The sequence below is a fragment of the Micromesistius poutassou genome (assembly GCF_964030765.1).
Source record: "Micromesistius poutassou genome assembly, chromosome: 13".
Lineage (NCBI taxonomy): Eukaryota > Metazoa > Chordata > Actinopteri > Gadiformes > Gadidae > Micromesistius > Micromesistius poutassou.
In genome coordinates this window covers 18,518,356-18,545,407 of record NC_140283.1, presented here as the reverse complement: position 1 = coordinate 18,545,407, position 27,052 = coordinate 18,518,356, and the positions used below count along the sequence as shown (strand labels likewise).

Sequence of the window (27,052 nt, the reverse complement as noted above, 5' to 3'; positions counted from 1 at the left end):
ACCAAAGGGTGGAAGGGCGAGGGCAAGGTGGGGGGGGAGGGGCGGGGCGAGGCGAGGAGGGGGGGGGGGGGGGGCGCGATCGATGGCATCAGCTCACTCTTCTTCTTCTTCTCTGATACAAACGGTCCATCGGTGGTGGCGGCGGCGGCGGCTGGTGTGTGTCACCAGGGCGAACAGGAAGTGAGCTGCAGGTTGATATCAGCCATGCTGCGAGGCGAGCCCCCCCCCCCCCCCCCCCCCCCCCCACCACCACCACCCCCCCCCCCCGCCTCCTGTCAGATCAGTGTCAAACGTAAAATGTGCGCGGGAAAAAAAAAAGTGCATAGTTTCAATGGAGTTTGTGTTTCCTTTTCTTGTGTTTTTTGTCCTTTTTCTTGCTGGTACATTTGACGCAGAACCACTGCTGGTCCTCCGGGGGCGCCGTCAGGATCCCCACACAGGGCCTGGAGCACAGGGGGGGGGGGGGGGGGGGGGGACAGGGGGGGGTCACATGGTGTCACACGTACATAGGGAGACCGCCACACACACACACACACACACACACACACACACACACCAGCCCCCAGACTAGGGCTGGCCGACCAACTATCGATTTTAATCAATTTTTTTTTCTATAAATGACAAATATATATTGGGAAGTTTGGATTTTATTTGAAGAATAACAATGATTAACAAAAGCTAAATTTGGTGGCCACAGACTTTATGCAAACTCAACACACTCACTTTTTTCAGCACATGCTGCGATGTTGACATTTTACTTTAAAAAAAAAAAGAAAAAAGTTTTTTCTTTTTCAATAATCGATTTTCCTTTTAAAAAAGAATCGTCCTAAACCATAAATTCGAATAACGATTTAAAAAAATAATCGATTAATCGCCCAGCTCTACACCCTACTACAGCTCACTGACACTAAGTCTAAAAGGTCTATTATTGACTGACGGTTCAGCACTTGAGTTTGAATGCTGCAGCAGACTAATAAATAAATACACTGAGAGGAGCCATCTGTACCTCCGCATCAGGGACACACCGCTATATAAATACATACTGTTATAATATATATTATTAATATATATATTAACAGAGCTAAACGTCAACAAGTCTTGACCGTTGTAACAAGCAGCAGCCGTTAATCATCCGACGCCTCGTTAATAAGTCCTACTCGTTATGAACCAGCGATGGTTCGTTGACACACAAGGTGGCGGCCGGGGGGGGGGGAGGGGGAGGGGGGTCTTACCAGTGGTACCAGTCGTTGCATCCGTCGCAGCCGATCATGGGGCTCCCGTCGTCGGGCTTGTTGCACCCGGGACAGATCCAGATCTGGTTCCCGCTCTCGTCTCGGATCTGGAGGGAGGAGAACGTCATCAGAAAGGAGAAGGCGTGAGTGGACGACCATCGCTCACTCCGGAGATCGTCAGAACAAAAAGAAACTGCTCTTGGTTTGACCAAGAGCTGGAAAGTGGATTTTCTTTTGCCTCTGATTCACGTCTCTCGTATCACTCCGCAATAGTAGTCAGTAGGTAACTTATCAACCCCAGCGTCTTCGGTTGCTAAGCAACGTCAACGTCTTCGGCGGACTATCTCCCTGCTGATCCAACGCTACGAATGGTGACGAATAAATTGTAAAAAGACGCACCGTGTAAAGTACATTTTTGTACAAGTTTTGGCAAGTAGCCGTGTAGTAAGCGGGATAATGCATAGAACCCCGGTCATTATCTGGAAAATAAGCCCGGTTCGCCCTATGCCTCGGGGCATATTCTCCCGATAATGACCGGCGTTCTATGCATTATCCCGCTTCCGTAGAGTAAGGGAAAGACTACAGACTATAATAAGTAACCTATTAAATAACCATAGTGATAATTCCAAAGAGGCGGGGCTTGCTGCGTCGGGATCTGGGCCCTCCTCTTCCTCTTCCTCTTCCTCCTCCTCCTCCTCCTCCCTTCACAATAAAAGCGCGGCCGACTCACCACGTAGGTGCTGACGGTCTCCGTCACCACGCTGCGCACCGGCGTCTTCAGGGAGCCGGCGGCGGCCAGCAGGGAGATGGGGGGCAGCATGAGGGGCGGGATGACCACGGGGGGCAGCGGCGGCGGCGGCGGGGACCGCGGCCGGGGCGGGGCCACCGCCTTGGGGGGCGGGGCCTTCGGCGCGGGGGCCTTGGGGGCCGGCGTCTTGTTGGGCTCCGCGCTCGGGACCACCTTGCTGATGACGCTGTGTGAGGGAGAGGGGGGGGGGGGGGGGGGAGAGAGAGCAACAGGACGTCACATGACCGGCAGTGGCAGGGGAAGTTGCAGACACATGTGACACCAGGGCTGCGTCACGGCCCTGGTGCATCAGAGACGAAAACGACTGATGAGGATATGAAGAGTTCCTATTGGTGTACGGGCCGCATGGGGCCCAGGAGGAGGCAGAGTGGGTCAGCTGGTCACCGGAAGGTCGCTGGTTCGATTCCCCCCGGCTCCTCCTCCTCCTCCTCCTCCTCCTCCTAGCTGTGAGTGTGGAGGTGTCCCCTGAGCGAGACGCCCTCACCCTGACTGCTCCCTGACCCGCTGGGCTGGTCGCCCTGCGTGGTCGACTCCGCCCGTCGGTGTGTGAATGTGTGCATGAATGAACGGGTGAATGTGAGGCGATGTTGTAAAGTGCTTTGAGCGGCCTCTGGTTAGTACAGTGCTGTGTAAACGCAGTCCGTTCACCGTGTACGCTGTAGCAACGCTTAACGGGTGATATAGATACGTACATTTTGTCCTGGCCGGCGCCCACTCTGAGCGTCAGTCGGGGGATGACCGGGGAAGGCAGCGAGGCCGGAACGTCCACCTTCACCTGGAGAGCAGAACACAACGTAGCATCACAAGAACGCATCATCATCACGTGAACGCATCATCACGTGAACGTATCATCACATGAACATACTGTATCATGTGAACGCATCATCACGTGAACGTATCATCATATGAACGCATCATCATGTGAACGTCATGATCACTTGAACGCATCATCACATGAACATATCGCCACATGAACGTCGTCATCACATGAACGCATCACGCGAACGCATAATCCCATGAACGCATAATCCCATGAACGCATCATCACATGAAAGCATCATCATCACGTGAACGCATCATCACATGAACATATCGCCACATGAACGTCGTCATCACATGAACGCATCACGCGAACGCATAATCCCATGAACGCATAATCCCATGAACGCATCATCACATGAACGCATCATCATCACGTGAACGCATCATCACATGAACGCATCATCATATGAACGTCATGATCACTTGAACGCATCGTCACATGAACGTATCATCACATGAACGCATCATCACATGAACGCATCATCACATGAACGCATCATCACATGAACGCATCATCACATGAACTCATCATAACATGAACGCATCGTCACATGAACGCATCGTCACATGAACGCATCGACACACGAACGCATCGTCACACGAACGCATCGTCACACGAACGCATCACGGTACCGCGGCCCCACCGACAGGCGACGCTCACCTTCTCCAGCCGGATCCTCTCCTTGGCCTTCTCCTTCTCCTTCTCCTTCTCCCGCTTCTCCTTCTCCCGCTTCTCCTTCTCCCTCTTCTTCTCCTCCTTCTCCCTCTCCTTCTCCCGGGCCTTCTCCCGCTCCTTCTCCTTGTCCTTCTTCTTCTTCTTCTCCTTCTTGTCCTTCCTCTTCTCCTTCTCCTTGCCGCCCTTGGCGCCCTCCTTCTCCTGCAGCACGGGCGGCAGCGGGGGCAGCATGGAGGGAAGGCGCAGGCAGCCGGCCGGGCTGAACAGCGGTTGCAGGTCGGCCAGGCCGAACGGCGCCAGGGCCGACAGCTTCTGCCGCTCCTCCTTGCCCTTGTCCTTGCCCTTGGCCTTGTCCTTCTTGCTGCCGCGCTCCTTGTCCTTCTTCTTGTCCTTGTGCTTCTCCTTGTCCTTGCGGCCCGAGGAGGAGCCGCCGTCCGCCTCCTTGGACTTGGTCTTGGCGGACGGCGCCGCCGCCGCCTCCGGCATCATCAGGGCGAAGTCCCGCGGGTGGCTGAACAGCAGCTCCGCCTCCTCCTCCCTCCAGGGCGCCGCCAGCCTGGCCTCCTTGGCCGGCTCCTTGCCCTTGTCGCGGCTCTTGTCCTTGCTCTTGTCCTTCAGCTTGGCCCGCTCCTTGTCCTTCGGCTTGTCCTTCTCCTTCTTGCTCTTCAGCTTGGTCTTCAGCTCCTTCTTCAGCTTCTTCTTCGCGTCGGCCGGCGGCGGCGGCAGCGGCAGCGGCAGCATCGGCAGCATCGGCGTCTTGATCTTCTCCTCCAGCGCCTTGAGCAGGGCGGGCTCGGGCGTGGGCGGCGAGGGCGAGCCCGACGACAGGTAGTCCGGGATCAGTAGGGGTATCGGAGCCCCCATCCCCGCCCCCGCCGCCGCCGCCCCGCCCTGGTTCACCTTCCGCAGCACCTCGTTGATGGAGTCGTCCATGGTCCAGTTCCCGGGGCCCAGGTGCAGCTGCAGCGGCGTGGAGCAGTCCTTGCCGGAGAGCGGCGGCCCGAGGAAGAGCTTGGGCGTGACGCAGGACGACGGCGGCGGCTCCATGATGGTGAGTCGCCGGGGGCTGGAGAAGCCGTTGCTCTCCGACTCGGAGCCCGAGGAGAAGGCGAAGGGGTCCGGCTCGTGCTCGGCGCAGGCCTGGGCGATGACGGCGTCGATGGAGTCCTCGATGGCCTGGTCGTCGGGCTCCGCGTTCTCCGAGCCGCCGCCGCCGTCGCCCAGCTCCCCGTCCTCCTCCTCCTCCTCGCCGCTCTGGTGCGTGTGGATGTTCTCCTTGCCCATCCTCTCGCTCAGCACCAGCGGGGGCAGCTTGGGGGGCGTGTCCGTCTTGCCGGGCGGCGGCGGCGGCAGCAGCGGCAGCGCCGGCAGCGGCGGCGGCCCTTTGGAGGAGCTGATCTTGGGGCTCTTGGGGCTCTTGGTCCGGCCCGGGGACTTCTTCCGGTCCTTGGAGGACTTGGGGGAGCAGAGCGCTCCTATTCCTCCTCCTCCTCCTCCTCCTCCTCCTCCACCGCCGCCGCCGCCGCCTCCTCCTCCGCCACCACCGCCCCCCGGGGCCCCCGAGCTGCCCCCCTTCGGGGACTTAGTCCTTTGTCGGCCCGGGGACGAGCCCTTGTTCTTCCTGGAGGGTGTGGAGTGGGACTTGTGGTGGTCGGCGTGGCGCGGCGCGGCGGCGGGCAGCGGCCTGAAGGCGGGCGGCGCCCCCCCCGTGGGCGTCTCCGGGGACAGGGAGCCCAGGCTGTCGTGGGAGGCCAGCACGCCGCCGGGGGGCAGCCGCTGCGGGTTGAGGGAGGTGAGGGGCTCCCGGGGCTCCAGCCCCCACTCGGGGCTGAGGCCCGGGTGCAGGCGGGGCCGCTTGGACGTGGGCATCATGCCCATGGCGGCGTCGGGGCTGTCCAGGTGGCGCTTCAGCGGGTGGTTCTCGTCGTTGACCGCCTCGTCGTCGTCCAGGTCGTCGTCGTCGTCGTCCTCCAGGGGGACCTGCATGGCCTCGGCGGAGGTGCCCATGTCCGGGAGGACCTCCTCCTCTTCTTCTTCTGCGGGAGGATAAGCAGGCAGGGCACAAAGCGGTGAGCAGGGGAACGTGAGGGGAATCGAACGTCGTGTACTGCCAGGGTTCACCACAGCACAGCAACACACACCTACCTTCTTTGACTCTTCTTGTTTCAGTTGTTATTTTGACAGTGTTGTTTAGCCCTTTTTTAATATATATATATATATATATATATATATATAATATATATATTTATGTATGGTTAAAATTGCACAAATTAATTCACTGTTCTTGTTGTGTCAAGGTGTCATTTTGAAAAAGCTACGTATTTATAAATTATATATTATTATTATTATTATTTAATATTTAGTGTTTAATAAAACAATTGTTGAATGTAGTACAAGAGTTTGTAGTCCATCGCGCAGACAAGCCTTTCGTCCGTAGTGACAGGACTCACGGAGACCGTGCTTATGAACAATTCTTTAATGCTCTGACATCGTTACGAGGGCATCAAGGCGTCATTGCAGACTGACTCGTCAACGGTAACCTATCCTACGAAGGACGGTCGTGTTGTCGAGATTTAAAGAATTAAAGACGGATTTACGGCCAAAAAACGCATAACATGATCACCTGTTGCACACGTCATGCACTGTTGGATTAAACGTGCACAGTGTCTCAACATAAGGCTGCTTCAGGTCCGACTCACGTGAAGACATAAGATAACGTACTGGGCGTCCACAACAACAACACTGGACTTTGCTTTTCTTTCGACACTTAAGAGGCCCCCCTTTGAGTATCTCGACGTGTCGACCCTTTACACATCTCGGGTCATCGAGCTATAGAACAATATTAAGATTGTTTACATAATAGATACTAGATAATAGAGAATAGATAATAGATGACTACTAAACGATGGAACAGCTGAATGCTGATGGAATAGATGGAACAGATGGAATAGATCCAGACAGTTGCTGAGCTGGCGATGGGCAGACTACGAGTACGGGTCTTTCTCAGGACGTACCCTCGTGCAGGGAGACCAGCGGGGGCAGGTAGTCGGGGATGTGCTCCTTCCTCTCCTCGGCCTCGCGGGCACCGGGCTGGGGGAACTGCAGCACGTTGTTCTTGGTGATGGGGAACAACGGCGTCTGGTGGGCGAAGCTCACGGGCTCCAGGTTGTTGACGTAGTCCTCCAGCTCGCTGAGGCTGATCCCCAGCAGCCTGAAGGCCTGGCCCACGTCCTCCAGGGCCGGGTCCGTCCGGCCGTCTGACAGGAGGGAGTACAGGAGGCGACCACATGAGAGACGGCTCTGGGTTTACACAGCGGAACGCGAAAACGGATGCTAAAGTTGTTGGTTCGCTCCCAAACGAAAATTAGGATATGTTTTAATGTATTTGCGATTAACTTATAATTCGTTTAAACATCGGTTCAGGGGGGAGTTCATAATAAAAGTTTGATAACGACAGATTTCTTTAACGCAGACTTCGGGGAGAGGGGAGGAGAGGTTACCATGGTTACAGCGTTGTACTCATCATCCCCCGGTAACGTTCAATCCATATGCACTACAGCGCTAGTGTATTCACAACAACCCCCCCCCCCCAACACCGCATTAACAAAAACGCGGGGGAAATAAAAACAGCTACTGTACTTTTCTGACAATCCACACACAGTCAAACCACCTCCACCACCACCACCAGGCACCTCCCCGCTGGGGGGCGCTGGTCCGAGAGCGGGACGGCGGATAAAAACAAACAAGCTCGTCTATATTATCCGTCACTTCAACGTCAACACACACACACACACACACACACACACACACACACGCGCATACATACACACACACACAAACACATAGGTATACACAAACTCTCTCTCTCCCTCTCTTTTACACACCCACACCACCCCCCACCCTCCACCACCACACACGCATACACACAGCACACGCACACGGACACTCACAGAGCTCGGAGTAGCGGTGGCAGCCCCGGGACAGCTGCTGCAGGTACCGGTGCAGCACGTCGGCCAGCAGGTCGCAGGCGGAGAGCTGCACCGCGTCCCAGCCCAGCGCCGCGCACATCTGCGCCACCGAGACGCGCAGCAGCGAGCGGGCGTAGCTCTCACACATCGCGCCGAGTGTGTGTGTGGTGGTGGTGGTGGTGGGGGGGCTCCTTTTACGGTCTTATTCCGGTCACTCTGTGGCCCCGAACATGCTTCCGGCGTTCACGGGACGGGAGAACCCGCATCGGGGTTCGCTAAAGGTCGATGTGGTGGTCGCGGGGTTGACGTCTAGTTCGGGGAATGTATTGGCGCTTTCGCCAGGGCCGCCATCTTGACTTCATCGACACCAGGACCCGTCCCCGAAAACGAGGGGTGCGCATGCGCAGAATGTGCGCGCCGGCCCAAACCGGGACTCCGGGGCGTTCGGGGGGTTCGTCGTCCCGCTGGCTTTGCGCAGTAACAATATTTTAAAGTTTTTTATTTTATTTTTTGTTTATACCAAATTAAGTTATTGTTATCGGCAGCTCCTAATCGGATATATTCAATATTATAACAATTATAATTAACAATTGAGATACATCGGAAGTCAGCAAAGCCGTTGTTTACAAACGGCCATTTGCCGTTTACCACTGAGAGGAAGGCGGACGTCCTGCTGTGCGTTACTGTGTGGTAACTTCTCCATTTCTTTCGGTTCAGAGGGATTGAACCCAGAGATTGAACCCAGAGCCATCTAGAGAGCAGATGTCCCTAAATGGCTGTGGTCGCGCCGGGCCCCCCGGACAGCTGGCTCGGGTGACTCCTCTGAGCGGCCTGCGGAGCAAAGGAGACTCCTACTAAATATAAAATGGTGAACGTCCACATCAGTGTGTTATGTTATGATGGTCAACATTTACTCTAATTAATTAATTGTGTGTTTTGCGTAACGAACAAGGCTTTCGTTTCATTTCACGCCGATCTTAAATTGTTTGAGAAGTTTTAAAAATAACAAATAACACAGAATTAACTTTAATTCAACGTGGAAGTGAGGCCTATACTTCCTGGATGCCGTCCAGTGTTTCCATGAACTCATCCCGGGACCCTCCCCGGTCCATGAACTCATCGGGGACCCTCCCCGGTCCGTGAACCCACCCGGACCCTCCCCCGGTCCATGAACCCACCCGGACCCCGGTCCATGAGGTCCTGGTGCGGGTCTGCAGCCTGCACTGACGGCGTATGACCGCCAGGTAGTGCAGCTGTTTCCAAACCGGGGACTTCCGCAATCAACCCTCGGGTTTTCTCTTGTTTTTGTTTAATTTCCCCCCAAAAAAATCCGCCTGCTTCGGGAAGTTCAGGCTCAGATTACCAACACACCCAAGAAGCGGAATAAGGAAAGCATTTTTTGGTGCTTTAGGCGTCATAGTGCATATTCGTATGGTATGAGATATGGTTCTGAAGAATCTGAGGCGGACAGAAGGCAAAGAACAAAGGTTTATTAACCGGATAAGACGAAGGGAATGTGTAAAAGTCGCAGCATGGTCACTCACAGTCAGCTGTGTGGTTCTCCCATTTACCACAAGCCGTCTAAATAAAGATTTGCTCCATGTGTAAGAAAACCCATTCTGAACCGAATCACAACCGAGAACCGAAGAGAACTGAGCTGCTGACACGGGCGGGTTGTGGAAGGTCTTCAAATGTCGCCCTTCTCATCTGCTGGGGATCTGGTGAGGGCCACGGGACGCCCACCACCGTCCTACCGGTCTGATACCGGGCCTACCCGACCTTATCACTGGCCTACCCAGGCTGATCCCCCGTCCTATCTGTCCTGATCCCCGCCCTGATACCGGACCTACCCGGGCTGATCCCCGTCCTACCTGTCCTGATACCGGGCCTACCCGACCTTATCACTGGCCTACCCAGGCTGAACCCCCTCCTACCCCGACACCCGTCCTACCTGTCCTGATACCGGACCTACCCGGGCTGATGCCCCTCCTACCCCGATCCCCGTCCTACCTGTCCTGATACCGGACCTACCCCCGGGCTGATCCCCGTCCTACCTGTCCTGATACCGGACCTACCCGGGCCGATCCCCGTCCTACCTGGCCCTGATCCCCGGGCAGATCCCCGCCCTACCTGATCCCCGATGCCCGGGCAGATCCCCGTCCTATCCCCGGGCTGACACCGGACCGGACACCAGTCTGGAGCTAGCGGTAGCCAGCGCTGTGTGACGTGACCCAACATAACCGGCGTCTTTGGCATTGTAGCTTTTAGTCACAAGTTTAAGCAGCGTGTCGCTCACACACCAACGCCGTTGTGGTCTTCTTTCTTGCTAGAAGAATGAGCTTCTTTCATACACAACACAACACAGTGGCCTTTGCTTTATTCTTTGTACCTCTATCCGACCTGAAGCATACCCTGGAAATCATGGAGAAAAAAAAAAAAGTTCTCGCGAGAACACAAGTTGAATTTGCTCAGCGAGTCAGCGTTGTAGATAGATGTGGGGTCTGGATTTCCAGGCTACCTGAAGCAGGTAACAGCTCAAGAGGACCTGAACCAATGACATCACTGAAGTAGCTTCGTTGAGGATCCGGTTGAAGATAGAAATAGAAACGCAGCCCATTCGTTTATACATTTGATTTGTTCAAAAATCAAATTTTATGACTTTATCATGAAACTTTAATCATACAAAAAAAAAATGAATATACACCTCCTCTTCCTCCTCTCCTTTTCCAAACATGTATCAACTAGTACCCTAATCCTACAACTAACCCTATCTCTAGGATGATAGTAGGTAGAATTAGTAACAGTGAGGTATTGTAGTTTAAGTATAGCATTTAAACACGTCAGTCTAAGAAAAGTTATTTACATGTACCTTGTTGACATAGCCACCACTATGAGAGGCTTAAATACTGGTACTTGGAGAAAAGTTTTCACGTTCGATTACATTCAGCAGAGTGTTAATATTCATTGTTAAAATTCCGTGTCTTTCGAAGGATCTGTCCTCCGTTGGATTAGTTATATCTGTGAAGGGAAAGAAAATATTCATGTTATTATCGAATCGTCTGCAGGACAGCATTTGACTCCCAGAAGGTTCAGAGTTAAACCCCCCCCCCCCCAACTCTACCGTCCACCTCTAGGCAACTTTGAGCACGATGCCTGCGCCTTAATAAAATACATCAGATTACATTTTTTAACTGTTGCTTTAAATAAAAAATGTCACTAAATTGCGGAAGTAGTGAAGACAGACGTGTAGGGAGGGACAGCACTGAAACCACCTCGACGGTTTCAGTCACACCCTCAACTCAGCTCTCTCCAACGTTTAAAACAGGAAGTACGACTTCAAGCAACCAAGTGGCTGCAGAAGGCTGTGCAAGCGTTTTGGTTTCATTTTAATTTAATACAATTCATATTGAGGGCATTTAGCAAACGCTTTTACCCAAAGCGACTTACAATAAGTACATTTGTCAGCAGAGGGGAGAAACAATATATCGCTGTCGGTATAGTAAGGATGTGCATAGAACCAAGTGCCAAGCACTAACCATCACTAGGTTAACCCATTCCCTGTATACACTAACCATCACTAGGTTAACCCGTTCCCCGTACACACTAACCATCACTAGGTTAACCCATTCCCCGTACACACTAACCATCACTAGGTTAACCCATTCCCTGTATACAGAGATAGCTAGGATAAGATGCTACACAATGCCAAGTACTATTTTAAGTACAGGAACGTACAAACATACAATAAGTGTGTATGTTAAGTGCCAGGAAGATGATGATTCATTCAATCAATCATTCATTCATTCATCATGCTGAAAGGGTAAAAGAATGACCACATGACCACCTCCCCACTTACCGGTTACAAACACGGGGAACCGGGCAGTGATGTTCTGGACCTGAAGCTGCAGAAGACACTTGAGATAGCGGGGGTGTGGTCTGCAGGTCTGGTCGCACTCGTGGTAGGGCAGCACCTCCACTATTCCTGTTTCCTGGCAGCTCTTCATCAAGTTCTTCTTATCCATAGACTCTGCGTTGAACCTGGGGAAGGGTGGAGGATTCGCAACTCATGTCCACCGTTCTCCTCATCTCCTATTGGACTTTTTTTTAGATTTCTAAAACACTTCAAATGTGACTCTTAAAAAAAAAATGATGTTCCAATTATGGTGATTTCTTAGAACAGAGTTTACACACAGAGTAGAATCGCTACTTGCTAAACAGTACCAACCTGTGATTAACAATAAATGGCAACGACGAATTAACTATATTGAAGAAGAAAAGAAAAAAAAACGGTGTTCCAAATGGGGTAAATGAAGAAAGAAGAATGTTTTAAAGCGTACTTTCACAGCCTACCTTGAATTCTCTTTTAGTCTGCGAACGTCTCTGTAATGCAGTATCCACTTCCACTTCCCGTTTCTGCTCAGCTCTTGCAAAAAGTCCAGCAACGCCTTCATTTGGCCTTCAAACAGAAAGTCAGGGTTGTGATTGATATGGATATTATTCAAAACAGGACAGACGGTAGAAGGCAGTATCTAGAGAAGTGTTCTTACTAAAGCTGAGGGATTCCAGTGAGGCTCCTTCCAACATGATGAACCCTCCCTTCTTGAAGATGTCTTGATGGGTCAGGTTTCCGATGTCCTTTGGATGGTCGATCCCAGCAAACAGCACATTGGCAGATTTCTTCAGTTCCAGCAGATGGGGGACCTATGAAGACCATATGTACACAACATGACACTTTTCCCACAAATTTACATTAGTGTTGCTACAATATTCCGTAGAATGGTAATAATTGACCATTAATGCAGTGATGCCCTCATGTTTTACCAGCAGTTTGCTTACCTTAATGATGTGCTCCGCGATGTCTTCGTTCTTTAGAATGATGAGGAGCAACGATGAGGAGGGGCTTTTCTTACCCATGAGGAAGCGGTATGGTTGGTCCTCAGTATGGCCAGCGCCTTCCAATTGGGCCTTTAAAACAAAACATAAGTGTTATGTTGATCTAGACATTTACCTCGTATGGTAATACATCGTACTAAAACACCTTCACAGTGAACTGGCTTGATGGTGTTGGTATCTACACTGTGGAAACACAAGTGAAAGTACAGTAGAGTCATGGGCCACTATTTTCATTGAGCTCAATATTTGTCCCCATACAGCAGGATGTAACAGTTGCTTGTTTTGGTGGTTTACCAACAATTCAAATAAATTGTAGTAAACCGTTGGGCATGTACTGTCAAATCTTTTACTGCATTACTATTGACATGTTAACAGGCAAATTTAAATATGTTCCCCTTTTTTAATTTCAGAAATGGTAACATCAGATTTTGTTGACATTTATGGGTCAATCATAGTATTTTTAGAAAAGGACTCACCTTGGTATCCTTAAAGAAGGCATCCTCTGACGTCGTCAATATGAAGAACTTGAACTTTGTTTTAGAAGACTTCCTCACAACCATATTCAGACCTTGGTTCATGCCGCCAAACATCTCGCTTCTCATTTTCTTGATCGGGCCGGAACGCTCTCTCAATGCTTCGTCCGTTTCTGTCAGGTAACTCTTCCCTGCGCAGACGTTGTCCATCATGGCGTGGTATGACCTGGCACAGATGGCCTCAATGTCGCACAGCGCACCGTTAGCCTCTGCGCAGTTTCTTCTAGAAGAGGGATCTTTTCGCTTTTCCCCTATAGTTTCCTCCAGACCACTCTCTGGCATGTCCTCATCCATGGACCGGTCCATGACGGATGGCGATCTGTCAGAACTAGGGTTAGAATGCATGGACTTGTGGTTTGGATTCTGGCCTGGTCCTCTCTTATTGCAAGTCAGAAGCTGTTTCATTTCCTCGGAGAAGATCAGAAAGTCCTGTTCTATTGAAAATTGTGTGAGGTCAGAATTCATGCATTTTTCAGTGATATTCCCCAAAGAGTTTGATACAGTTTTTGTAAACCTATAATTTGTATATTTGAAGGAGCTTGAGGAGGGATCTGTGTGATTTGAGGATGATGGACCAAGTCCTTTCTCAACTGGACAGTCTTGGATTGGATCTTGGCAGCTGGAGGAACTGAGATTTTCACCTTCACCGGACTGTGTGGAAGTGATAGATTGGACAGTTCTGCTTGGTTTCAAATGGCCCTGTTCTTCCACAGGATACAAGGCATCAATATCATTAGTCTGTTTTGAGACACATTCACCAACACCATGTACTGAAACCCTATCAGCCCTTGAGCAAATCTCGTTCTCATGTTGGTCGCCCTTAGATGTGTGATTTGTAAATAGTGTGTGACTCAGTGGGGCAGCTAGGACAGGGTTTTGAGACTGATTATCATCAGAAGTTTTGGAAATAGCCGGGTTATCCATGTCCTTGACTCTGTAGATGTCCCCAGGTCGAATGTCAGTCCTTCTAAGTCCAGTCAACGACTTTAGGACAACAACAGGACGAAGTCTGAATCGGTGCGAGTCCTCTCGTACTCGAGCTTCACAAATCTCCTGAATGATGTTCATTTTCTTCGTGGGACAAGGAACAATATCAGAAAACCTGCTCCTTTTCCTTTTTACACGCGATTTTTTGGCAGGTATACCTACATTAACAACTCTTGTTCCATCATTTAAATTGTCCATATCCATTGATTTGCTACAGAGGGTTGGGCTTTGATGTAGAGAGCGAGGGAGTTCAATGGTTCGAAGCCTGTAACTCGGAGTCTGGTTGTTTTCAAGGAGGTCTTGATTTCGAACCGCTTTCAATACAGGCTCAGCATCCACTTCTTTTCCCGACAAATGTGAAAGTATTGAGTTTTTTTCACGTTCTTCCTCCACGAGTTTGCAGACTTGGTTAGAAATCTGAGAAGCAAAGTCCTCGTATGGGTCTTCATCTATGGTTGGTGTGGGGCATCTCTCGTCAAATTCACTCGTCTCAGAGCCCAATTTGTTCTCATAATTACATTCCTTAAAAGCGGATGGTATATTTTTGTCTATCTGGACCTTTTCACTGTTTTCTAGCGACATATTAAACACATTTGCTTTCATTGCCATTTGATTGGGTTCATTCCCCGTTTCCAAAGGTAGGACCTGTGGGCCAGCTTCCACTTCTTGTTTTGAATCGTCTTTACCAACTATGGGCATTTCACTTGAATCCTGGAGCAATTCTGAAACCCCATCTTGGGGAGAATGGGATGGCTGAGGAGAAGCTGCTTTTTGAGCTAAAATGAAAGCAGTTTCTGCATCTTTTGTTCCAATCCCCTCATATGGTTCTCCAACAATGGATAGTGTGAAATAACCCCCTGGACCATCCCCCTTAGTTGGTAGGAGGCATCGCTCGTCCACCTCACTGCCCTCTGAGCCCAATTTTTGTGTACAATCTCTGTCCTCCAAAACTGAAAGTACTTTTTCCACTATTTGGACTTTCTCCCCGTTTTCTAGTGGTGTACGGTACACATCTATGCTCAATGGCATTTCTTTGGGTTTGTGAACTAATTTCACAGGTAGGACCTGTGGGCCAGCTTCCACTTCTTGTTTTGAATCGTCTTTACCAACTAAGGGCATTTCCCTTGAATCCTGGAGCAATTTTGAAACCCCGTCTTTGGGGGAAATGGATGGTTGATGAGAAGCTGCTTTATGAGTTAAAATGCAAACAGTTTCAACTTTCTTTCCTACCAATTCATCATCCGGTTCTTGATGATTACAACTAACTACACTCACATCTGGCTCCACTTCAGCTTGGTGTTCAACTCCCAAACCATCCTGTATAGGTGTAGAATCGTTATCAGACTTGTTCTGTTGACTCGAAATTTCAATATTTCCTTCATTTGTGGAGTCAATATTATCATGCTTGTCGGGTAATGTCTTATCCAATTCAAAGTTCAGATTTTCTTCTGAAACGGTATCATATCCATCGGTGTCATCTTGATCGTTGTCATTACCGCCACCACTTCCACCACCTGCCATGAAGGTGTTCAAATTTCTGGCTGCATCCTTTTTACCATCCCCTTCACATGGCTGTTGAACAAGTGTTGCTTGGCAGTAGACCACTGGACCATCAGACTTGGTTGGTGTCGGGCATCTCTCTTCCAGTTTCCCGTCCTCTGTGCCCAATTCATGTTTAGTATCCCTGTCCTGAAGAACTGAAACTATATTTTCTGCTATTGGGACTTTCTCCCTGTTTTCTAGCGGCGTACGGTACACATCTATATTCAATGCCATTTCTTTGGATTTATGAAGTAATTCCACAGGATTGTCTTGTAAAGGTAGGACCTGTGGGTCATCTTCCATCTCTTGTTTTGAATCTTCTTTACTTACCAAGGGCATTTCACTTGGAACCTGGAGCAATTTTGAAACCCCATCTTGGGGGGAGTTGGCTTGTTGGTGAGAAGCTGCTTTTTGAGCTAAAATATAGGCGGATTCCACTTCATTTTCGACAAAGTCATCATATGGTTCTTGATGATTACAGCTAACTACACCCAAATCCGGCTCTACTTCAGCTTGACTCTTGCCTTCGACACCCTCCTGTAATGGTGTAGAATGGTTATCATAGTTGCTCTGTTGACTTTCAATTTCACTGTCCACTTCGTCCATGGTGTCATCATCATGCTCCTCAGGTATCGACTCATCCAAAGTAAGGTTAAAGTTTCCTTCTGAAATGGCATCATCCCCATCATCATCATCATCATCATCATCACCGCTGCCACCAGCCATGCAGGAGTCGGTATTTGCATATTGCATCCATAACAGCTCATCACTGGATGCATTTTTTGTTCCATCCCCCTCATAGGGTTCTCCAACGAGGGATAGTGTGAAGTAACACCCTGGACCACCCCCCTTAGTTGGTGTGGGGCATCTCTTGTCCACTTCACTAGCCTCTGAGCCCAATTTATGTGTAGAATCTCTCTCCTCAAAAACTGAAAGTACACTTTTTGCTTTTGGGACTTTCTCCCCATCTAGCGGTGTACGGTACACATCTATATTCAATGCCATTTCTTTGGGTTCATGAGCTAATTCCAAAGGATTGTCTTGTGAAGGTAGGACCTGTGGGTCAGCTTCCACTTCTGGTTTTGAATCGTCTTTACCAACTAAGGGCCTTTCACTTGGATCTTGGAGCAATTTTGAAACCCCAAAAATGGGAGCAGTTTCAACCTCATTTCCTACCAATTTATCATCCTGTTCTTGTTGATCACAACTAACTACACTCACATCTGAACCCCCTGGACCATCCCTGCCATCACTGACTGATTTTGGTCTCAAATGATTGTCTTCTTCCTTTGTAAAGTGTCCTTGACCGGTCACTGATTGATAGTCTTCATCCTCGTTTTCATTAGAGCCATGTGGGAGTGGGATGAACCTAACCGCGGACTGTGTCTCATCCTCTAGTAGGCTTACATAAGGCACTGGTGATTTGTGCCCAGTTGTAGGATCCTCATTATGAATCAATGGTAAACCGGAGTCTGCATTGTTTCGATGATCTTCACGTTTTGATTCATCCTGGGCATTTTCTTCAGTACCATCCTCAACTATGCCCTTCATGATCTCACATGCAGAGTCATTTTCTATTGGTTTCTCAACTGCCACTTCTGCATTTTGTAGATTCTCCTTTCTTTCTTCCATTTCAGAAGTTTCTGGGTCTATGCTTGCCTGAGTCTCTACAATAAGCTGTGGCTGAATAATTAAGCTTGCTTTAGCTTTGCATAAGGAGTCACGCATTTTATCCTCACTAAGCGAGTCTACAGCAGAATGTTCCAGGTTTGTGGCACTTTGGGTACCTGCGTCCACCCTACCGGTGCTTTTGATAATGTTGTCATCATTGCCATCATTGTTGTCTAACTTATTTTCCAGACACCTGTTTACCTGTGGAAAAGAACAGTAACAGAAAAATCATTTTAGATACACCTTTAAAGCATTTATTGTTCAAAATGTTTACATAATATTGATAATTAAAGTTGATAGCTTGATCAACATACGCATCAACATTTTTAGCAGTCATTGGTTGTACTTTGTCATTAGGTAGTTTTGGTGCCCATGGCAATTTGGATGGCATATAAAAAAGTCAAACCTTCAAGGTCCCATGTTTGGCTTGAGCTGGTCCTTCATCTGGTCTTCCAGCCTCTCTGATAAATGCTTCAGAGGCCTCCTTGCCATTCGTCTCGTGACGAGAGACAGAGAGGTCACTGCAGTCATTGACATCTTGCTTTTTAATTGACAGGTCTAAGATCTCTTCTCCTTGGTTCTGGAAAAGTCGATCTTCTTGAATGGACTCCACATCTTGTCCGTCTGAATGTCCCACAGCAACAGGAGCAGTCTCGGGTACGGTTGGCAACGACACATTACCATCCGTCTTTTCCAAGCAAAAGTCTATAGGACTTGAATGGATGAACCTTGGAGTTGAGCGGCTATAGAAGAGGCCAATCCACATGTGGATAAGGAGTTGAGCTTCTTCACCACCGTCCTTTCCAGCAGAATTCCAGGATCTGTTCAAAGTGTAAAAATCAGTTAAGAAAAACATTTGTTTTGCACAAATACAAAATTACAAAATATGTGTACTTTATATATACACATGTATATACACACACACATTGCTCAAATATATAACATCCATGATCATTAAAAGGTGATGCACATACCCATGCAAGCCCCTGCAAACCGTTTTCTCCACAGGGTGATTCGTAAACTTGCTGTCCAAGTCAAAGTCATAACCTCCTTTCCACTTCCTTGTGACTTGGAGGATTCCCTCCCTTTCAACAAAGGTGCGGGAACGCCGGAACCGTCTACTTCGTATTGCATCCCTGTGTCCCACAGCAGCTTTGTGTTCACTTGGGCCTTCTGGAGGCGCTTTCTGGGAATGCTCTGGTATTCCGGCTGGAGAACTTGTATTAGGCACTTGCGAGGTGGAGGACCACGAGTAATCATGTTCTTGAGCTATCAAACCAATGACATCCTTGCTCCCCAAAATACCCTCTGGTGAGGGAGAATTCGAAGGAAGTACAGGAGTATCAGCAGGCTGCTGTAGCGTTGACGGAAGAACCGACCGGGTATCTGGTTTGGTGCCATCATTAAGACGATTATCTACATCCGACCTTGGGTCCGGCTCGGTCATGGACAATGAGTCTAGCTGTGGCTGTGCCTGGTTTTTGCCATCGCCCAGTGCCAAATCAGCACGTAAACTTAGAGCGTTGGATTGGCCATTGGAACAAAACAGTTCCTTGCGATTAGTCTCCACTGAGTTGCTCTTCGCACACTCTTGGCTTTGGGGCCTTTGAGTGTTGGAAAACGAGGGTGTAAAACACTTCCCCCCTGCAAAGTCAATGCAAAGTACAGTCAGCAATATGAAAGATGAATGGCCAGTGTGTCGAATTTAGTAGCCACTAGCGGTGATGTAGTAGATTGCAACCGATTACCCTCCCTAACCCCTCTCTTTCCAACTACTACGTTGGCCTGTACTGGCCTTTGTTTTATAAGGTGCCAGTGCCAGACGGTATTTCCGTTTTGCGAAAAAGCAACATTTATTTTGATCGCACACGCTATGATACAGCAGTAGCATCTGTATATTTCAGTTTACCCAATTACAATCGGGTATCTTCGTCATATCGCCATGGTCACTGAACATGAACATGCGCAACGATTCTCATTTTCATGGGATTATAAACAATTTAAAAACACTTATGAATACTACATTCCATTTCTGCCAAGTCTGTTCCGCGAGATGGCACCAAATTCAACACACTTGACCTCTTGTATTGAAATAGTGTTTTGAACTATACTTTAGCCTTTGAAACAGTTGCTCTATTAAAGTTGATCTATTAAAATGAAAAACAAACTCACATTTTGTTCTCTTTTTCGGCAGTCGTTGCACGTAAGGCCTTTCTTTGATTGGTGATGGGCCCCTGTGTAGGACCTGGGCCGAGTCAACCTCTAGAGGTATGAGTTGGGCCACGGGGCTTAAGGGGAGCCAGGGCTGCAGGGTAATCATGGGTCGGGTTTCCTCCATCCTACCTAGCACTTCTATAGGCCTTAGGCCTAATGCCTGTGCAAAAGCTATCAAAACGTCCTTGTTTCTTTCTCTGGAATCCTGACACTCTGTATTTGACTCCGTGCTCAACAGCTTTCCGTCCATATTGGATTTGCTTTTCTTGATTGACGGTTCAGTGCTTAGCGGTGCGTCAACTGGCGAAACTGAATCGCCCAAACCCAGTTGTGTGTTTTTTTTCCTTGAAAATAATCTCTTTAATTTATAGAGCAAGCGTTCACTGTTGTTCCTGTACTGAAGCGGTAAGGAATCATCAGCTGCACTGGACGGCACGCTGCCAGTGCTATCAGCTTCTGCAATGTTCACCATGGAATGGTCCCTCGATTCCGGGGGAGAACTGGAGGGCTCACACTGAGGAGAGCCCACCTCTGTATTGTGACATGTGTCTCCTGAGTTGACATTGCTTGCTGTGTTCACGGCCAATCGTCCAGCCACAGGGTCCTCATTCGTCTGCTCCAGTTGACTAGCTTCCTCAGAGGTTTCACCCACTGTCTCCTTAAAGTGCCGTTCGAGAGCTGTGGACTCCCACTCCGTCTGGGAGCCATGTGGGACCAGAGTTCTTCCACATGCAGTGAGGATCGGTCTCAAGTCCGAACGATCCATTTTCCTTAAAAGAGAACAGGGATCATATCTTGTTGATCTTGTCGATCTCCTTGGTTTTGTTTGCAGATTTTCATCCTCTTCCCAAGGCCTCTGCCGAGACCTTGGGACCTTCTTGTATTTGTAGGTCAGTTTTCCACCCTTGCACTGAGACGTTGATAATATAGTCCACTCGGGTTCGGAAGAATCATTTTCCAATCTGCTTTGTGCCGGGTTTATCTCCTTATCCGGTCTCTCAGGGGTAGAGATGAGAGGTTCATCTGCTGGTGGACTAGACCATTTGAAACGTTTTCTTTTACCTTTGGGGCGACCCCTTGGGCGCCCAAAAGCTCGCCCCTTGGTCGGCCCTGGAGTTGTTTTCTCCAATGGGTTCTTATCAACTGTATTTGTTGTGGCCGTTAGTGTATTAGGCAGTTGCTCAGTTGCCACCACTGCGTCGCTCCCACGAAGACCTTCGTCCATGACTTTTGAGGTCCCCTCTGCAGAGGTAATGCTGACAACCAACTCCGCTGTGGGGTTGCGTGATAATGGACCGTTCAAAACGCTTTTTGTCTCAGAGTCTTTCTTCTCAACATCCTTCTGCAAACTGCTTGAAACATCACATGCTGTGGATCTTGTCAACGGCTCCTCTGGAACAACAGTACTAACAGTCACTGGAGCTTGTTCTAGAGATGGAAGATCTTCATTGAAGACCTCTTGTTGAAGTTTGTTTCCAGCTGCCAAAAGTGTGGTCACACTGTACACGGGAAGCTGAAAATAGACTGGGTGGCTGAGGTATGATCTTAGCCATTGCCATAACCGGTTAGTCCATTTTGGGTTGGCGATAAGGGAAGTGACAGACTCATCATAATCCTGTGAAAGCGGGCGGACGTCCTTTGGTGAGTTTGCTGCGAGGCCAGTTTGTATTAGTGCTGCATAGTTTTTAATTTGTTGCTCAAATTGTCCACGTATGTCACCACTTGAGCCTATGGAGATTTTCTGCATTTCCATTTCTGCGTAGTCCAATGCTGGTAGAATCTGAAGATTATCATAGGACATCTGAAAATGTTCAGAGTCTCTGCTGGTGTCTGTCATAAAAACAGGTAAGAAAAGCTTAGTCAGGTAGCAATTTTGAATCCAGAAAATGAGGTTTTTTTATAATCTGTAGCTCTTGCTAATGTTGCTGATGCGGTGGGACAAAGCATGCAAGCATGCAATTCTGTTTTCCTATACCAATGTTCTGCATACCCCTCTGTATGGCTCTTGATCCTGGAAACAGAAACATGGCTTGCAGGGCCTCCGTTACGCCGGACTGGTTACCTGGAAGATAAAGTATGTCCCATTGAGGACAGTGGGACTTTGAAAGTGCAATTAAAGAAGTTATGACATTTTAAGAGCTGTAAATCAGTCTGAACTTACCAATACATGTAGCAAAGTTGGACGAATGTAGCAGAATCAGAAACCCACTTTCATTAAGGTGAACCGTAAGACCCTGTCAAAAGCACTAAGGAAGTAAGTTAGGTTGTTTGGGGGGTGGGGTATGGACTCCTATCATAAAAGCTTGTATATGTTGCACACTGATACTGAGACTCACAAGATCTTTGTCCTTGAGTTCTCGGATAAGCAGGGAAAGAGGGGGGTCTTCCAGTTCTTCCGGAACAAACTCGTGAACACTGCAGCAGATACCATCTAGGCAGACTAAAAGTAAGAGCAAAACAAAGGAATCTCATCGGAATTGGAAACAAAGAACAAAGGAATGACAGCAAAAAAACAAAAAAATAGAAGGAACACTTTAAAAAAAACAACACACCTTCCCCAGAGAAACGAGTTTCAAAGACAGCCTTCGGGGCAAACTGTCTCAAGGTAACCATGGAAACGGCTTGGTCTACTTTGACTACTGGAGGCCTTGAATGTCAAGGCCAAGGCCAAAAACAAGACGGAACAGAAAAATCCTTGTTACAGCATTGTGAGGATTGTCCGTTTGGATGAAACATGTTGAATGTTTTAGTTTCCCTTACAGTTTTACAGGGATCAAGGTCCCCGACCTGGACTTCAGCCGCACATGGAAGATCTGGGAGCTGATATGAAGCTGGCCCTTCCACATAAAGTCATTCAACACTGCAATGACAAAAGGTCATGAGTAATGACCAACTGAGTTCCTTGTGTAGAAGGCCCCAGGTAAGGCTGGATGTAGAATACATTTCTAATGACTTCATTTAAAACTAGCCAATTTCAACTTACCCTTTCCCTCTGTCCCCCTGAAAGGGTAGATTGGAAAGACATAACCAATGTTACAAACTTGAAATAGACAAAACTTTCTTCATAATCATGCATACAGGATGACTATGTTTGTATAGTGCTACAGTACCTCTGTTCCTGAGCACTAGACATCGTGGCCTTGCTACTTGCATCATCATATGAGAATGGCACAATGGCAAATGGACAGGCGTGGCTGGGGGCAGGTTTTGTATTGCTACATTCACCTGGCAGCGCTTCGTAGAGGTAGAACTGCAAGATGAACAAAACAACCTGAACATATTCCTATTTGACTGGCAAATCAGTACTCAAGGACACGGCTATAGACCTACACATGGATATATAGATTGTATATTTTTTGGTTTGAAAGCATTGTTCGGTCAACACCATCATTTCCCTTCTGGATTAATCGTGTCATTTTACCTCATCTAAAACTTAGCTTTCACTTCTAGATCACTACCTGTTTGTTTCAGTATTTGACATCATGGGGGCCAGACACAGTCTACACCTAAGCCTATGGAGTGGGAGACCATACCTGTGTTCTCTCGTACGCGAGGAACGAGCTGGTGTTGGCCGACACCATAGGGAGCTCTGTGGACTCGTGACAGTCAAATCCAACAGACGGTGGAATACAGTTCTGAGTGTAGTTCTCTTTAACCTTGTTGCTTCTTCCCTGTGAACAAAGAAAACAGAGATCAACGTTCACCTTTTCAATTAGCTTCACATTCAAATCTACCCTTTTTCCTACAACTCTCTAGAGGATTATTTGCATATTTGTATTTGCAATTGACTTTTAGCTTAAATGTGATGTTTCGAGGGCACCTGCCTTCGTATAGGCATATTTAGATTTTAGGCCATTTCCGACCAATCAGGGAATCACTTCCCTGATTGCCTATCAATCACAGGTGAGTGAAATGCAACACTTCTCAAAAGGGGAGAAACAGAGAGAGATATAGAGATATTTTTGGTTATTTTATTATTGCTCTCTTCTGCTCTCTGTTTTCAAGTCTTTTGAATCTTATACATAGAACCTTTAAGTATACCACAGGGATTGACTTGTTACTGCTACCATATTAACATAACAAATAACAACGGGGGATTTGTGCAATGTTGATCTGTTATGACAATAAGTTAACCACATTTTCCATATGACTTTACCTTTGTCAGCCTTATGATGACGATAAAACCAGATTTCCCACTATACCAGTGATCAGGAGCTAGGCAGTCGGAGTACCTTGCTATATAAACTCCTAAAAGAGAACAAAGACAAAATCATTCAGACATTTCTCAAGCCTTGGGATATAGTGAGGAAATAAGGATGTTTATTGCTGCCCATTTGAGTGACTAGAACATTACGCTGAACAATTATGGGATTTTTCATATTGTTGCAAATGATTGCGTAACATGATGACTCATTATTGTTTATCTTGCTTCACAGGTATTTCAAGTTGTCCTTTTGAACAGTGGCGTGAACGCAAACCGTCATTCCAATTCGTTGTTGCACACAGAGAATGACACACCTTGCAGTGTGTCATAAAAGGTGATTGGGCCACTCCTTTGAGAATAACTATGGATTACCTCATAAAGACTCAACTGTCAAAGTGGCCTACAACAAGAAAACCAGCAGCAGTAATCTGTTGGCGGCTAGTTCAAGGGTGTACAGGGTTACCAGAGCATTGCGTTCAAATTGAATAGGTCGATTTTGTAATCCCTGTATAATAATTAAACATCATAAATCATTAAAAAAAAAAGATATGATAACCTTTTGAAGGATCTCCCAGCGTTTTGCATGTGCTGTTTCCAGTGAGCACACCAGTTTCCCCCAGTTTGGCCGCCTTTAGAAATAAACACACACACATTAAAATGATGATTAATAAGTGTTAATCATCACCCAGGGGGATTTTCTGCTTTAACGATCGACTACCTAGACTAGTTCCTCATACTTTGTTAATGTCATCAAACAACAAGAACCCATATCCTTCTCTCAACTCCTCTTCAGAGTAGCCGGCCTCTCGTCGGTTGGCCCGAAACGCTTCATACTGTTATGGAGGAAACAATGACGGATTAGTTCACTTATTCTTATCATTTTTGGTCAAGAAGTACAGAGGTGGACCGGGGTGTTTTTTTTTTTCTGTGTGTCTTTTTCTGTTTTTTGTGTGTGTGTAACCCTTAGCCTAAAGATAATGATCGGCGCCATTGACTTCACAGAAAAAAAAAAAAAAACAGGAAAACCAGGAAAAACCGTTGCTAGTGGACTTTCCACCCTGACTTGGCGACATTACATGCGCTGGTCTCTGATTTCCTGCTTGGTTTAACTGGCCTGATCTCTACGCAGATACATTTATTAAGAGCCCATAAATGGTTCAGCTTGAGAGACAATACAATTATAATTTTAATCCACCATCACATGAAATTAAAAAACAAAAACAGCCACAACAACAGCAACAGTCACTGACCTTTTCCTGCAGTATGGTGTTATTGAAGAGAAAGGCAGAGGGGTATTTGAAGGCCTCCTTGGACTGTCCATAAAGAAACGACTTCTGAAGGGGAGCCAGAACTTTCTCAAACACGGCGGAACTCTTGGACACGGGGATCAACACAGCTTAGGAGAGACAGGAAATAAATCAGAGTTGTCAACACATGAAGTCGTCAAAAAAAAAAGGGGATGGCAACATTAAAAGCACACAACGACTTCGCTTATAACTCCAACACTCAACTGTAGAGCCAAAAAAATGTAACATTAAACACTGTACATACACGTCATTGTGCCGTTTCCTATGGCTGCTGAGGCTTCCACGCACATTGTCATGAGCACAAGATGTACAGGAATAGAGTCAGAGCGTAAAGAGACGATCCGAAGCGTTCAGCGGGTCGCCGAAAGTGAAACGTTTCTCAACAATCCGCTTAAAGCGAAACTAGTTAACACGAAGCCCCACGTCACCCGAAGTGAAACTTATTCCGATCCCCGGGCGAACCAGCTCACCACATTTGCTCGATAATCCACCGTTTGTTCGCTCCATGGCTAGAAGAAGCGTTGGAAGTCCACCATAAACACCGCGTCGTCCCCGGGAGATGGAGCTGTGCCGCCGGCCTGAACCATCTCAGCCGGACCCCCGGACCCCGTCTGTGTCTAGACCGTATGTGGACCGGACCCGGAGGAGCTGGGGGGGGGGACCGAGCAGGGCTCGACTGTTAACCAGATCGGGAAAACCAGGAAGTTAGAGCCTCGCTGTAGTACATAACCCCCCGGTCGGGTCCGAAACGTGACTTTTAACCGCTCGGCGTGTCGCCTCGTAAATCGTATCAAAGTGATCGGAACTGAACGCTGTTTTAGTGTTCGAAGGCGAATCGTGTCAGGAGCGAAAAAGAAACAGAAACCTATCTAGGCGAGCGCGTCCATCTTGAAAGTGTAACACACACGGAGGTGGACGAGGCGAGAACCGAAAGCAGCGACTCACTCACATCCTGGTTCTCTGGAGCGGAACTCTGAGCCGGTGGAAAGTAAAGACACGTAATCGCACTTTATTCAGCGCGGTGGAACATAACCGTCACGTTTAAAGCACGTCTCGGAGGCATGTGGTGGACTGTGGGTGTGTTTGTCACGTAGGTTGTGTGAAGAGGTTGTGGAACAGGGGTGGAGTGACTTGACGAAACGTTTCGTAACCGCCGCTTTTAAACGGGATGTTCTTTCTGACGAGCTGGCGGCAATGCGCACGCGCAGCGAAATAGGGATCTGTTATCAGGGGGGGGTTTCGGTTGGCGATTCGCCGTGTTATGAGCCGTGTTCGAAATCGTTCCCTATCACGGATATAGTGCACTATAAAGGGTGCTCGCCATTTGGTAGTGGTGTTCGAATTCTCAGTGGTTAATTTCATTTACTGGACAATAAAATACCCAACATTTGAGTGAACATACGATGTTCCCTACATGTTACTCCCGTATACCACAATGCAATGCGGGCGCATTTACTGATTGCAAATGACGTTCAGAAATGTTCAGCTTAGTGTCCGAATTCTCGTTTGTTCGTTCCCTATACAGTTCACTATAGGCCTATCATAAACACTATATAGGGAATAGTGAGTGAGTGAATAGGGAACGATTTCGACACAGCTATGGTGTGTTCCAGATGCCTCGGATACCAGCCTTCCGAGTTTCAAGTGGTGAAATCTCTTCGCTTTCTTGCGTATTTTTCGGAGGCACGCCCCCTTTTGGTCCCGCCCCCTCGGAATTCTGAGAATAGACCGAGCTCAGTGATGACACTCTCAACAAAAATGGCTGCGCCTGCGAAGAGATTTATTTATTAGGGACCGAGCCAGTATCAACTGGGAAGGTCCCTATTGTTTTTGCTATGTTTATTATTATTTTTAGCGTCTTCTACTGAATTTTTGATCCTATGATTTTGACTCCGATGCAAAAGTTGTTCAGAATCAAATTCTGAACAAGTTAAAGTCAACATATTTTCAAATAGGGCGTGGCATCGAAATGGGCGTGGCCTGTCACTAAAATCGCCACAGTTCATAGACGCAATGTTTGATTTGAGCGGGACCGACTTAGTGGCTGTTGGGGCCAAAAGTTCCAACTGCTCAAGTGAAATGAAGTCAATTGGCCAAACAACATGGCCGACAGAGGCTCGGGTGGCAGGGTAAATCACTCTGCGGAGACCGTAATAGTTATGAATATGAAATTCACAGGACATGTGTAGACTGGT

General features: G+C 48.1%; 2 protein-coding genes across 4 annotated transcripts; both read right to left on the bottom strand.

Annotated features, from left to right (window-relative positions):
- Positions 1–270: 270 nt before the first annotated feature.
- On the bottom strand, positions 271–7,874 carry taf3 (TAF3 RNA polymerase II, TATA box binding protein (TBP)-associated facto). The gene is made up of 7 exons (XM_084477663.1): positions 7,489–7,874; positions 6,553–6,795; positions 3,524–5,574; positions 2,733–2,815; positions 1,963–2,206; positions 1,233–1,339; positions 271–443 (listed from the first exon to the last, which is right to left on the bottom strand). Exons 1-7 carry the CDS (start codon positions 7,652–7,654, stop codon positions 329–331), a joined length of 3,009 nt encoding a protein of 1,002 aa, XP_084333789.1. The 5' UTR covers positions 7,655–7,874; the 3' UTR covers positions 271–328.
- Positions 7,875–9,785: 1,911 nt separating this feature from the next.
- Positions 9,786–25,924, bottom strand: tasor2 (transcription activation suppressor family member 2). Of its 3 annotated transcripts, none has more exons than XM_084477662.1 (22): positions 25,328–25,924; positions 24,801–24,946; positions 24,288–24,383; positions 24,107–24,179; positions 23,503–23,594; positions 22,880–23,017; positions 22,457–22,596; positions 22,330–22,346; positions 22,107–22,206; positions 21,899–21,993; positions 21,683–21,786; positions 21,508–21,580; positions 21,322–21,408; positions 19,305–21,176; positions 18,107–18,776; positions 17,539–17,953; positions 12,876–17,333; positions 12,343–12,471; positions 12,054–12,207; positions 11,857–11,962; positions 11,363–11,544; positions 9,786–10,524 (listed from the first exon to the last, which is right to left on the bottom strand). In XM_084477662.1, the coding sequence occupies exons 1-22, from the start codon at positions 25,362–25,364 to the stop codon at positions 10,406–10,408; spliced, it is 9,303 nt and encodes a 3,100-aa protein (XP_084333788.1). In that variant the 5' UTR covers positions 25,365–25,924; the 3' UTR covers positions 9,786–10,405. The 3 variants fall into 3 exon arrangements, with proteins under 3 accessions (XP_084333788.1, XP_084333786.1, XP_084333787.1); XM_084477660.1 differs by lacking the exon at positions 25,328–25,924 and adding an exon at positions 25,102–25,297; XM_084477661.1 differs by lacking the exon at positions 25,328–25,924 and adding an exon at positions 25,102–25,297 and having other exon boundaries at positions 21,337–21,408.
- Between the last annotated feature and the right edge of the window lie 1,128 nt (positions 25,925–27,052).